The sequence below is a fragment of the Polistes dominula genome, unplaced genomic scaffold, assembly GCF_049000335.1.
Source record: "Polistes dominula isolate Pdom_NZ unplaced genomic scaffold, Pdom_raw_medaka contig_27, whole genome shotgun sequence".
Classification (NCBI taxonomy): Eukaryota; Metazoa; Arthropoda; class Insecta; order Hymenoptera; family Vespidae; genus Polistes; species Polistes dominula.
The window spans coordinates 342,400-355,261 of NW_028300906.1; the positions used below are offsets into that span (position 1 = coordinate 342,400).

Below are 12,862 nucleotides of genomic sequence, written 5' to 3' on the forward strand. Positions count from 1 at the left end.
TTTAGTAGAGAAAGAAACAGTTAACCATTAGACTGTTTATTTCCAATGTAATTACAGTTTGGTATTGGATTACCTCAATAGCTTAGTGTTTGGACTGAGAGAAACGAAAATAAAAAAAAATTAAAAAGGGGAGAACCAAGGTCCTCCTCTCTCTCTCTCTCTCTCTGTTTCTCTTGGTACCAGCCATTAAAATTAGTTTCGTGTTACTTCAGAGTCAAGGACCTTTCTTTCTTTCATTCTTTCTTTCTTTCTTTCTTTCTTTCTTCCTTTTAATTCTTTCTCTCGTTTGTTTTTTTTATCGACGCCAAATAAATATTCAACGTTTGTGGTTTACCCATAGAGATACGCGACACTTATTTTATTTTTTGGTATGCCATATATACAGAGAAAAAAAGAGAGAGAGAGATTGGATCCAGATTAAATCTTATAAATTATTATTCTTCTATTTTTAGTTTTTCTTTTTTCTTTTTTACACTTCTTCGAGAAGTCTAATATTAATATTAAGTTTAATTTAAGAATATATGTTGTAGGAGATAAAATAAAATTACAATAACTTATATTACAAAATATTGAAATAATTAAAAATTCGATGAGTCTACGATGAAATTAGTCAATGATCGAGGACTCGTGCATTTTTCAAAAAATTTCAATGAGTCTACGAAGAAATTCGTCAATGATCAATGAGCATTGACTGAACTTTTCATAGACTCGTGCATTGACTGAACTTTTCATAGACTCGTGCATTGATTACATTTTTGTTATTACACTCGTGCATTGATTGAATTTTTCGTAGACTCGTAAATTGAAATAAGAAACAAATGCACATACTGTCTTTTACATATATATATATATATATACTTGTTTGATTTAATCTAAAATTTAATTTATTTCTATGCAATATTATAAATTGATTAGTCAAAAGTGAAAATATAATATTATTACTTAATAGTTCAATCAATTCCACACACACGCACACACACAATGATATTTTAACTTATCTCTCTTAAACGGTAGCAAAGAAAAACAAGCATGTAACACTTGGTATGAACGAACTATATCCCATATCCATATACACATGCATACATATTTACGTGTCTTCTCTTCCACCTCTTCCTCCTCCTCTTCCTCCTCCTCCTGAACGTATAACTACTGGGAACGAACACACGTGACAAAGTAGAAACCATAGACTCCACACACACGGTGTATATCGCAATGAAATTTTATACGATTTCATTTTCTTTGTTTACTCGATAACGCAACGACGAGAGCTTAAAAAAAAAAAGAGGAAAAAAAAATGGTGCACCGCTAGGAAAAACATTCGTGGATTCAGGTGTTCCTTTTTTTCCCTTCCCTTCCTCCCTTTCTCTCTCTCTCTCTCTCACACACACACACACTCTCTCATAAATAGACAAACTTGATAAGAATATATATGTTGATATAGATAAATAGATACACACACACACACACATTATATATATAAACATAGTCGTATATCTTTATTACAGCGCAACAAATTTAACAGGCTACACACCGCAAGATCTCATGGAGAAGACCCTTTACCATTACGTTCATGGTAGCGACGTTTTTAATCTGAGACAAGCACATCGAGTCTGTGAGTACAAAAGAAACTTCATTATTGAAGTATTATTTTTTATTTTATTTATATGTATGTATGTATGATTGTGTGTGTGTGTGTGTGTGTGTGGATGTGTGTGTTGCAATCTTCTCTTTCTTTTCTTTTTCGATAACACGTTCTTCTTCAATTTTTCTTACCTTTAAAACTTCTTACCCCCTTCTTGTAACAAAGGGTAGGTTAACATCTCATTGACAATTTCCAGACACCTCATCCCAACCCAACCACCCATACTTGATGAACATAAGTGCATAGCTTTGATCTATTCTCTTTTTTCTCTCTTTTTCTTTTCTTTTGAAGTTTAAACGAGCTACATAGAAGTTTAACTGTATAAAACTGTTAAACGATTTTTATGAGACAGATAGAAAGAAGTATTATATATTATGAACCTTTTGTGCCCTTACATGTAGGCATATGTATATTATCGATCGAACAAAGAAGAACAGTAATAATAATAGTAGTAGTAGTAGTAGTAGTAGTAGTAGTAGTAGTAGTAGCTGGTGATACTAAAAGTACTCGGAGAAACGAGAGTGAGTTAGTGAGAAGGGAGAAGGGAAAAGGGTCGGAGGGTAGCACCACCACCTAGCAGCAGCAGCAGCAGCAGCAGCACAAGAGGATGAGGTGGTGGTTACTGCTATCACTGTTTGAACAGACTCGCAGTTTCACGAACAAGAGAAAGAGAAAGAGAAAGAGATGAGTGGGGTGGTTGAGGTGAGGGTGAGAGGGTGGTGATGGCAAGAAGAGGTGGTAGTAGTAGTCTGACATAATGCCACCAACACCGATGCCTACTTGTCTGCCAGAAAAAAAAAAAAATTTCTGTCTACAATTCTCAGGCAGAAAACCTTTTTTTTCTTTCCTTTCGTTTTGTCCCTTTGTCTTCCCTTTAACACGTTGAATGTCACGTCAGTCATAAATGACTGACACCGAACTTCAAGTTGAGGCCATGTCAGGCATCAGTGACCGACGTTCAACGTTTCGTTTTACAGCGCGTGGGCCTGACAAAGATTTCTGTAAAAAATCACATGGCGCTCAACGTGTTAATGAGTTTTAGTTATACCTAAAGATTGTTTTTATTACGCAACACACACACACACACACACAATCGTTTATATATAATATTTTATGAGTATATATTGAAATAATATTTTTCTTTTGGTTTCTTTTTTTGTTCTTTTACAGTGTTATTAAAGGGTCAAGTTACAACGAAGTATTATAGATTCTTGACAAAATTAGGCGGATGGGTTTGGATGCAGTCATATGCTACGATCGTAAACAATACCAGAAGTTCTAGACCACATTGTATAGTATCGGTTAACTATGTTTTGACCGAAATAGAAAATATAGGACTGGTATTGAATTGCGTTGAAGGACCTTGTTTCACGGGTCCAAGTAATCCATCTGGTACGGCCCTGTCAACACCAACGACTAGCGCCAATACAAACAAAATGGAAAATCAAATACCAAGTTCGCCATCTTTTCGTGGAAGAGTCAAGGAATCACCGGATACGGAATATACCGATAGTTCTAGTTATTCTGGTACAGAATTTATTACATGTTCTAATTACTCCCATTTCCTTTCTTCTTCATATCCGGTTAATGGACCAATGCTAGAAGATGGTACTTACTACAATTCCGAAGTTTTTCATTTATACGGAGGTAAGAAGAATCACATAAAAAGTGAGCTTCAATAATTCATTCGTACCTTTCTCTTTTTTCAGATATAAATCACGATCCACTTGCTACGGTACCTCCCCCACCTCCACAACAACAACAACAACCACCACCACAACCACCATCACAACAACAGCAACAACCACCACAGCAACAGCAGCAACAACCACAACAGCAACCGCAACAACAATCAACACCACCTACACAATCAACACCACCTCAACAACAACAACAACAGCAAGAAACTCATCATCACCAAATATTGCATCAAACTAGTCCTCAGGATAATTCGAAACGTTCCCAAACGCAACAGGAACAACCTCATCTTCTACATCATGGTTCACCTTTGGCTAATATTCAACAACAACAGCAGCAGCAGCAGCAGCAGCAGCAGCAGCAGCAGCAACAACAACAACAACAACACAGTCCTCAAAGTAATCAACAGAGGAGGCCATATTCAACGTCATCGAGTTCTTGTGGTAGCACCGATACAATCGATAATCATTTACCTAGTCCAATTGGTTTACATTCTATACCAACTGGTTATCATCCTCCACCACCACCTCCACATCCTCATCCTCACCACCATCACCATCATCACCATCACCATCATCATCAGCAGCAGCAGCATCAGCACCAGCATCAACTTGCTGATTCAACATCGTCTAGGATCACGGAGACAGGTGGTAGTGTTATCATGTATTCTGACTGTAGTTATGATAATAATGACGTTTATAATGGTGTACCAACTCCTACGAATCTTCAACATCACGATTCACCTTATCATAGGAATACAACAAACAATTCTACGAGTAATAATGTTAAACAACATCGTCATCATCATATAGAACAATCAACAGCTGGTTATACCAGTGTTATAGTTGACTCTCAACAATATAGTCCAAATGGTACTCAAGATCTTAATCCTCATTCGCATAATCAAATAGTCACGACTAACGGTAGCACGTCTCCTCTTGTAACCCATCAACATTATTATGAAACCCATCCTCAATTCGTTCACTGACACCAAACGATAATGACAGAAATTTTTATTCAAATCATTGAGACATTGACAACTTTAAGAATTCAATGATCTCATTTTTTGGTTTGTTTTTTTGTTTTGTTTTTTTTATTGTTGTTGCGTGATAACCTTATGATTTTTATTCCAAAATAAAAATCTAGGTCTCCTATCTTTTTCTCCTCATCTCTTTAGTCAGATAAATATTATACAGTACTCTCTAGTAGCACAAAATATTGAAAAATACATGTGTATTTAATATTAAAAAGAGATTTTAATGTCTTTTTGAATCCCTTGCACTCCGAGTTATATTTCAATTTTGTTTAATATTAATTTAATATTAATTTTAATAATAATTTAATATATTAAATAAAATAATAATAAAATAATAAAAAAGAGATTTAATGTCATTTTAATATTAAATACACATGTATTCAATATTCTTCAATATTTTGTGCTACTAGGAATGAAACAAAAAGAGAGAGAGAGAGAGAGAGAGAATAAATTTGCAAGTAATACAATTAATAATAATTATAGATAAAAATAAGTAATAATAATATTATTAAAAAATGAAATACAATTTTGTGCTTATAAGTAATAACAATATTAGTTATAATAATAATTATTGTAACAATAATGTTAATAATATTAATATAACTATTAATAATTAATAATAATAATAATTGAAACTAAAGTTTCAATAAAAAGACATCACTAATAAGATTATCATTGATTTCGTCGATATATATGGGTCAATTCGAAAGACTGGGCTGGTTTAAACAATTGTGTAAATTATTTCGAAGAAAAAAAAAATAAGTAGAAGCGTCATTTTATCGACATATCAAAAAAAAAAAAAAAAAAAAACAACAACCAATGATCGAATATATCGACGAATGTTTCGTTCCGCTAATCGCATTTTTTCATCGTTAATATAATATTCATTTGTTAAAATCCTTCGATTTTGAAATATTTTCTTCGTAAGAAGGGAAAGGATAAAAAAAAGAACAATTAAAACAAAAAATAGAATGAGATGAAATTAGAGGATAAAAAAAAGAAAGATAAAGATTGTTTATAATATATCTTATATTCTCGAAATTATTCTCTATTGTATTAGGTTATTAATTATGAAATGTCTTATTACTCGGATTATTTTCATCTCGAAATCAGACATTTTATATTTAATGACCTAATATATTATATATATTTGATCGTGAATATAATTATTTTAAATTATTATACATAATTAAACAATGAATTGTGTCTATCCCCTTTGTGTCATCTCGATAGTATTTCTATATATATATATTATTTTTTATTATTTGTATCTAAATTCAATGAAGAAAATCATTCAAAAAAAAAAAAAAAAGAAAAGAAGAATAATAAACTACTACGAAGATTTGTTTTTCTTTTTTCTCTGTTTGATAAAGAAGGAAAAAGTTTAGATAAAAAACAAAGCAAACAAAAAAACATAAGTAATAGAAGATAAGAAAAACCAAACAAAAAAAATAACAAATAAAAATGAAATAAGAACAAACGAAAAGAAAAAGAAATAATATTAGATGAATCGAAAAGTAATGTCGTCGTTACTACGCATGTCAAATTATTTCTAATATTTTTAAATCAAAAAAGAAAAAAAACGATTGATGATTTTACAAATTTGCATAGCAGATAGAAAAAGATTTGTCGATAATGTGATTAATTAATTTAATCAATAATTAAATTTTTTAAAACATTTGTTTGAATTTTGAAATTAAAAAGCGACATTACATTTCGGTTCATGTAATTAATAGTAGTAGTAGTAGTAGTAACAATAGTTGTAGTAATAGTAGAAGAAGATGAAGAAAAAAAAAGATTAAAATGAGAAAGAAAAAAAAGAAATACAATAAATATAAAAAAAATAAAAATAAGAAAATAAGAAAATGAGAAAACCAATGAAATGCTTGGAGTCACGCTGGACGTGAGAATTAATAAACGTATTTTCTCGAATGGATACATTCAATTGAATAATATAAAAAGAGAAAGAGAAAGAAATAAAAAAATAATGATTGATGATAAATCTATGAACGAGTAACACGCTGACTATTGTTTGTTCGTTTGTTTGTTGTTTGTTTGTTTGTGTGTAGTGTGTTTTCTTCTTCTGTAAAAAAAAAAAAATACGCGTTATGCTCGTTCATCATAATCATCAACATCATCATCATCATCAGTGTCGTCATTGTAAATAGGAGATTTGAAAAGTTAAAAAAAAGAAAAGAAAAAAAGGATGAAACAAAGAAAACAAAACAAGAGAAAAATTATCAGTCCCAAATAAAATCTGTCTAGAGATTTTCTAGAATATCTCTAGATTTCTCTAGAAACGTTGTACATAGGCGTAATTCAAATTATGTATGATAATAATTATAATGATTAAATTTAACTGATGAATTTATTAATTGATCGCTGAAAAAATAAGAAGAAAAAAATGGAACACTTATATCGAATTTGCTAAGAAAAAGAAAAAAAGAAAAAAAGAAAAAAAATATGAAAAAAAATATGAAAAAGAAAAACTGAAAAAAAAAAAACTAACTCAGATGTAAATAGTTATTTCTTACATAGATCCGAAGACTGACCGGTGCTTTGTTGCCAACCGACCAAAGAGACATGCCCTTCATAATAAAAAAAGAATAATAATAATAATAATACTAATAATAATACTAATAATAATAATAGTAATAATGCATATAATAATAATAATAATAATAGTAATAATTAAAAAGGTAAAATAAAATTAATAAAATAAAGGACACAAAAAAAAAGAAAGAAAGAAAGAAAAGAAAAAAAAACCACATATAACTTGAACGTTATTAACAATTTATTTAACATTAAGATCCACACTCCTCAACCCAGCCCCTTTTCTCTCACTGATTATTAGTTGTATCAATTAGGTCGATTATTTGGAATAATCAAAATTTAATTAATTAATTAATTTAAAAAAAAAAAAGAGAGAGAAAGAGAAGGATTTTATTTCTTTTCTTGATTTTTTCAAGAACAATTTTTTTTGTATAGAGAAAGGAAAAAATTGTCGTTGGTTGTTTAACATTTTTTTATTATTATTATTATTATTATTATTATTAATATTATTATTATTATTATTAGAATTGATTGTTTTTCGTTTTCGTTGGGATTCTGCCATTACTAAACTGAACTGAACTCTTGTCTATGATCATTCGTAAAGAATAAATCCACGTGATCATGTTTTTCTAAACTATATACGAGACCAATTGTCACTCGGTACGAACAATAAATTAATTGTTCTCGTCATAGTATTCTCGGTTTGGCTTTCGATGGTCGCGTGCTAACACCCTAGGGGTTTTCCCTTTCGTCAAGGGCCACGTGGCTGTTTATAATCACCGTCCTTCTCGCTTTACTTCTCTTTCCCTCAAACCTTTTACGGAAGATCTTTTGGATAACAAAAAAAGAAAAAGAAAACAAAACCAAAAAAATATGTTCTACGTCTTGTCTTTTTTATATTCTTCTGTGAAACGTCACCTCATTAAAATCGTCGTCATCATCGTCATCATCGCCAACGTCAACGTCAACGTCAACGTCAACGTCAATGTCATCGTCATCGTTGGACGTATTTAATTGCTCGTAAAATAAATAAATAAATAAATAAATAAATGAATAATAAAATAATTAAATGAACGCTTTAGAATTATTTTAGAATTTATTTATGATTTATTTATTTATTTATTTATTTATTTATTTATTTGGATTGAATAAACGGTTAAGTGTGTTGTGTGTGTGTGTTTTTTTTTAAATGATGGGTTGTTTATAGATATTTTAGATGTTTGTGTCTTTTTCTTTTTGTTAGTTCAAAATTGTAACAAAATTTATTTGAAATCTTTCGATTCATACGTCAAAAAAGAAATGGTTAATCAAATTAAAGATTATTTTTCTTTTCTTGTATTTTTCTTTAAAAAAAAAAAAAAATTCGATTTGGAATACGATACAAGTGATTTTAATAATAATTGATAAATAAATTAAGTAATGTACAACATTTACATATTATTATTATTAATTTAAAAAAATTACATTTCTTTTTTAATTAATAATAATATGTAAAATAATTATTGTTAAATACGAAGATCACATTTAAATTGTATTGTACAATTAATTAATTTTGATTGAATTCAAATGAATTAAATTTAAAGGAAGAAAGATAAAAATGGAAGGAGAAAGATAACACAAGATGATACTAGATTATAGGATTGACAAAATGAATTAAAAAAAATAAAACTAAAAAAAAAATAAAAAATGAAAAGGCGTTAAGAGGGAAATAGTAGATCGGATACAACACAACGGGGGGTTTCTCTTGTTATAAGGACGTGTGTGACAAATAGAAGAGAAAGAGAGATGATGAACAAGGGTGAGGAAGAAGAAGAGGACGAGGAAAAGGTCGAAGAGGAGGAGAAAGAGGAGGAGGAGGAGGTGGAGGAGGAGGAGGAGGGATCGATTGTGGGACGTGTGCGGCTCGTTAAATCGTTCGCAACCGATGAATGGGGGATGTAGGGACACGTAACTGAGATTCAGTGAAATTGTGCGATCACTCGTTATAGAAAGCACCATGACAGAATTTGATTGCCTAGGGTCAAACCTAAACTACCGATCTTTTAAACTTAAATAAAAGAAAAAGAAAAATGTCGGTCACAATGAAAGAAAGGAAGGAAGGAATAGATAAAGGATTTTAGAATAGATTCAATTAATTTAATTATTTGTTAATTTAGATTAAAATAGAATTTGTTTATAGGTAAATTATAAAAAAAAAGTTAAGGGTTAATCTAAGTTATTAATTTTTTAGTTTAAAACAAAAAAAAAACAAATAAAAAAATTGGTCAATGAAAGATAGGAAAAAATAGATAAAGAATTTTAAAATACGCTCAAGTAATTAAATTATATATAAAAATTTGAATGTCGAAATATAATTTATTTATAGGTAAATTTGAAACAAATCAAGGGTCAAACTAAACTACCAATCTTTTAATTTAAAAAATTAATTTACAACATTTGATAATATACTTAACAATATTTAAGAATTTTTTTTTAATAATTGACTATAATGACTTATTTGAATTTTATAAATGTAAATGAAGAAAAACCAAGAACCAAAAAATTGGTCAATGAGACAAACAAATAAATAGAGACAATTATTATGTTTAATAATAATTAATAATTAATTAATAAAATGACAATTATTATGTAAACATAATAATGATTAGTATAATAGACTTATTTCAATTAATTTCAAAATTTTAAAATACACAACTTCAAAACAACTGTCAGGAATTTTTATAGCAATTGACTATCATGATTTATTCCAATTTATTTATATATAAATTGAAAAAAGTAAAAGGGATGTTTCAAACTTAACTACCAATAAATACAATACCTTATACAATACCAATACTTATAAATAATATACCTTAACTACCAATCTTTTGACCAAAAAAAAAAAAATTACATAAAAAGAAAAAAATAATAAAAAAAAAATGTTAAAATACACTTTTATCTTTAGTAACATTAAAAAATGTTTATGATTCATTTTATTATTAGTATTTTAATGTATATATGTAAATTAAGAAAAACCAAAGGGTTTCAAGCTAAATTACCAATCTTTTAGCAAGAAAAAAAAGTTAACTAAAAAGAGAAATAGATAAATAAGAAATTTGTAAAACACACTTTTATCTGTAGTAACATTTTAGAATTTCAGTAATAACTAATTATTTATTACTAAATGATAGTTATCATGATTTATTTCAATTTATGTATATGTAAATCAAGGAAAACCATAAGTTTCAATCTAAACTATCAATTTTTTGGGTAAAAGAAAAAATTTAAGTGAAAGTGATCATAAAAAGATTTCAAAATACACTTCTATCTTTAGTTAAATTCAAGAATTTTTGTAATCAATCTATAAATATGAAGAGTATCATGATTTATTTGAATTTATTTATATATAAATTAAATAAAACCCAATGTGTGTGTGTGTTTCCAGATAAGGATTACTAGTATAGTATCAGATGTCGAAAATTTGTCCATGTTTATCATCAAGGATAAATCATATTTATATATATATATATATGTATATGTATTTGTATATAAGATATACATCTATATATATATATATATATCCGAATTTAGGAAAAGTAGGGTAATCTAAAGGGAACACTACACAACACCAGTTGGATAAAAGTGGAATAAAGCTGAAGAGAAAAGAGAGATAGAAAAGTGGTTACTACGATGTAGAAAATAGAAAAAGTAGGGCGTCAATCTAGGATTAATATAAATTTACTTGATGGTCCGCAATTTAGAAAATTAATGGCTGTCAGTTTAATCAATCATATCATATATACACAAATATTCATATATGTGTATATATGTATACGTATATTCAATATATTTTTATATATATAATATATTTATATATTATAATAAATATATGTATAAGTATACTTGAAATAAACATATAAAAACTATATATACCTATATATATATATATTTATGTATGATATTATTTTAATTATACTTATATGTATAGAAATATATAGATGTATGCTTGTATATAAAAATTTATACGATTATATGCATATGTGTATGTGTGTGCTATTAATATTGTATTTATATTTATTATTTATATTATACATATGTTTTTAACAGACCAATCCAAAATGATATATGCACCGGAAATAATTCACATACACGGATTAATAAATATTTTTGATCTTTTATTTATCTTTTTATTTATTTATTTATTTACTTATTTAATGAAATGCAGATTAAATCTGTTCAATTTTCAAATTAGGTATTTGTTCTTGAACAAAAAAAAAAAAAGAAATGAAAAACCAAATCTACTTCAATTTTGGATAATGCACTAACACAAAAAATAAAACAAAAATCACGTGCTACCAAATATACAAGATAAAATTTGTAAGAATCCTGTTAAAAAAATTCTATGAGTTACATCATCAAGTAAGAGTAAAATCATTAAAAAACAAAAAAAAGAATTAATTCAATTATACGAATAAACAATATTTATTTGATCTTCAACACGTGTCAAAAGAATAACATATGCTTTGAGATTTTCAAACGGGACAGGAGAAGAAGCAGGAGGAAGAAGAGGAGGAAGGGGGAGGAAGGGGGAGGGTAAATGATGCGTTATTTCGTCAAGGATTAAGAACATAAAGGCAAACGATTTTCTTTCGAAGGGTGCTACAAGAGTAGTAGTAGTAGTAGTAGTACTCGAATAAACTAAATGATACAGGTTGTTGAGTGTTGAATGCCATGAAAAAATACTTGGAATGAAACGTGTCAGGGATTTTCTATAGTAACATCCACGAGAAAATAATTCTAACAAATCCCTAGGTGAAAAAAAAAAAAGAAGAAATAACATTCTTCAATGCATGCAAACTTGTATTTTAAATCTTTCGTTATTTATATTATTATTATTATTATCTTAGTTCATTGTGAAAATATGTTTTAATATTTGAACAAAAATTCTCTACTGTATATTATATATATATATACTGTATATAAATTAAAAATATATAATTTATACTAGTAATTTATATATATATTTTTTATATACATTTTTATATAAATTACTATACTATTATATAAAATACGAAAAAACCATCGGTACAAAATAAAATAATATAAACGTACTCAGAGATACATCTACGTAAAAAACAAAACCAAAAAAAAAAAAAAGAAAAAGAAAATACAAACGGGATAGAAAAAAAAAAGAAAGAGAGGGGGTGGATAAATGTATGAGAAAGAAAGAGAGAAAGAATGAAAGAAAGAAAACAAGTAAAAAGAAAAGAAATGGGATGAACGAAAGGACAGGGATGAAGGGTGGGAATGAAATGAAAGAATAGAAAAGGGATGAAAGTTAAAGTAGTAGTGGTGATGGTGGTGGTAATGTGAGGGAAGGGGATAAATCTGTTAGTTGATATATACAGGAGGATGCGCAAGGTACAGATAGGAATGCGCAAGCGCGGGACAATTTAAATCCTAGAAGGTTACAAGAGAGATTGTGTGTATGTATATGTGTAAAAAGTTGAATACTAATACACAATGATGAAAAAGATATATAAATGTACATATAGTAAAGCATATACATAGATATACAGTTTTCAGTGTACACATACAGACAAGTAGATCAGAGAAACGGGTAGTGGTGATGGTAGTGGTGGTGGTGGTGGTGGTGGTTTCCGCGCAATCAAGAGGTAGGGGGGTGCTTTAGGAAGAGGTTTCACTATGGTAACCATAGTAACGGCACGTAACACCGCCCACAGCCCTCAGGCTGTCTTGTCCGATGTGTTTGCTCGATGATTTTATAACAATTACGGTCTATCCCCCGTATTATTGCCTATATATGCCTACTACCCCCTTTCCTTCTCTAGGGATGGTGGTGGGGAATGTCACATCTTTTGCACACACATTTATAGAAATACTTATATATATATATTTATATTTATATACTTATATTTATATTTATATTTATA

At 28.7% G+C, this 12,862-nt stretch overlaps 1 protein-coding gene across 1 annotated transcript in view; it reads left to right on the plus strand.

Moving 5' to 3' along the window:
- Window positions 1-7,684, plus strand: part of sim (bHLH transcription factor single-minded) — a 31,905-nt gene extending 24,221 nt beyond the window's left edge. The window contains exons 8-10 of the mRNA XM_089179492.1: window positions 1,506-1,612; window positions 2,813-3,289; window positions 3,352-7,684. Of these exons, the coding sequence (XP_089035618.1) occupies window positions 1,506-1,612; window positions 2,813-3,289; window positions 3,352-4,328 (1,561 nt within the window). The 3' untranslated portion in view covers window positions 4,329-7,684. The remainder of the gene's footprint in view (window positions 1-1,505; window positions 1,613-2,812; window positions 3,290-3,351) is intronic.
- The last annotated feature ends 5,178 nt before the right edge of the window (window positions 7,685-12,862 follow it).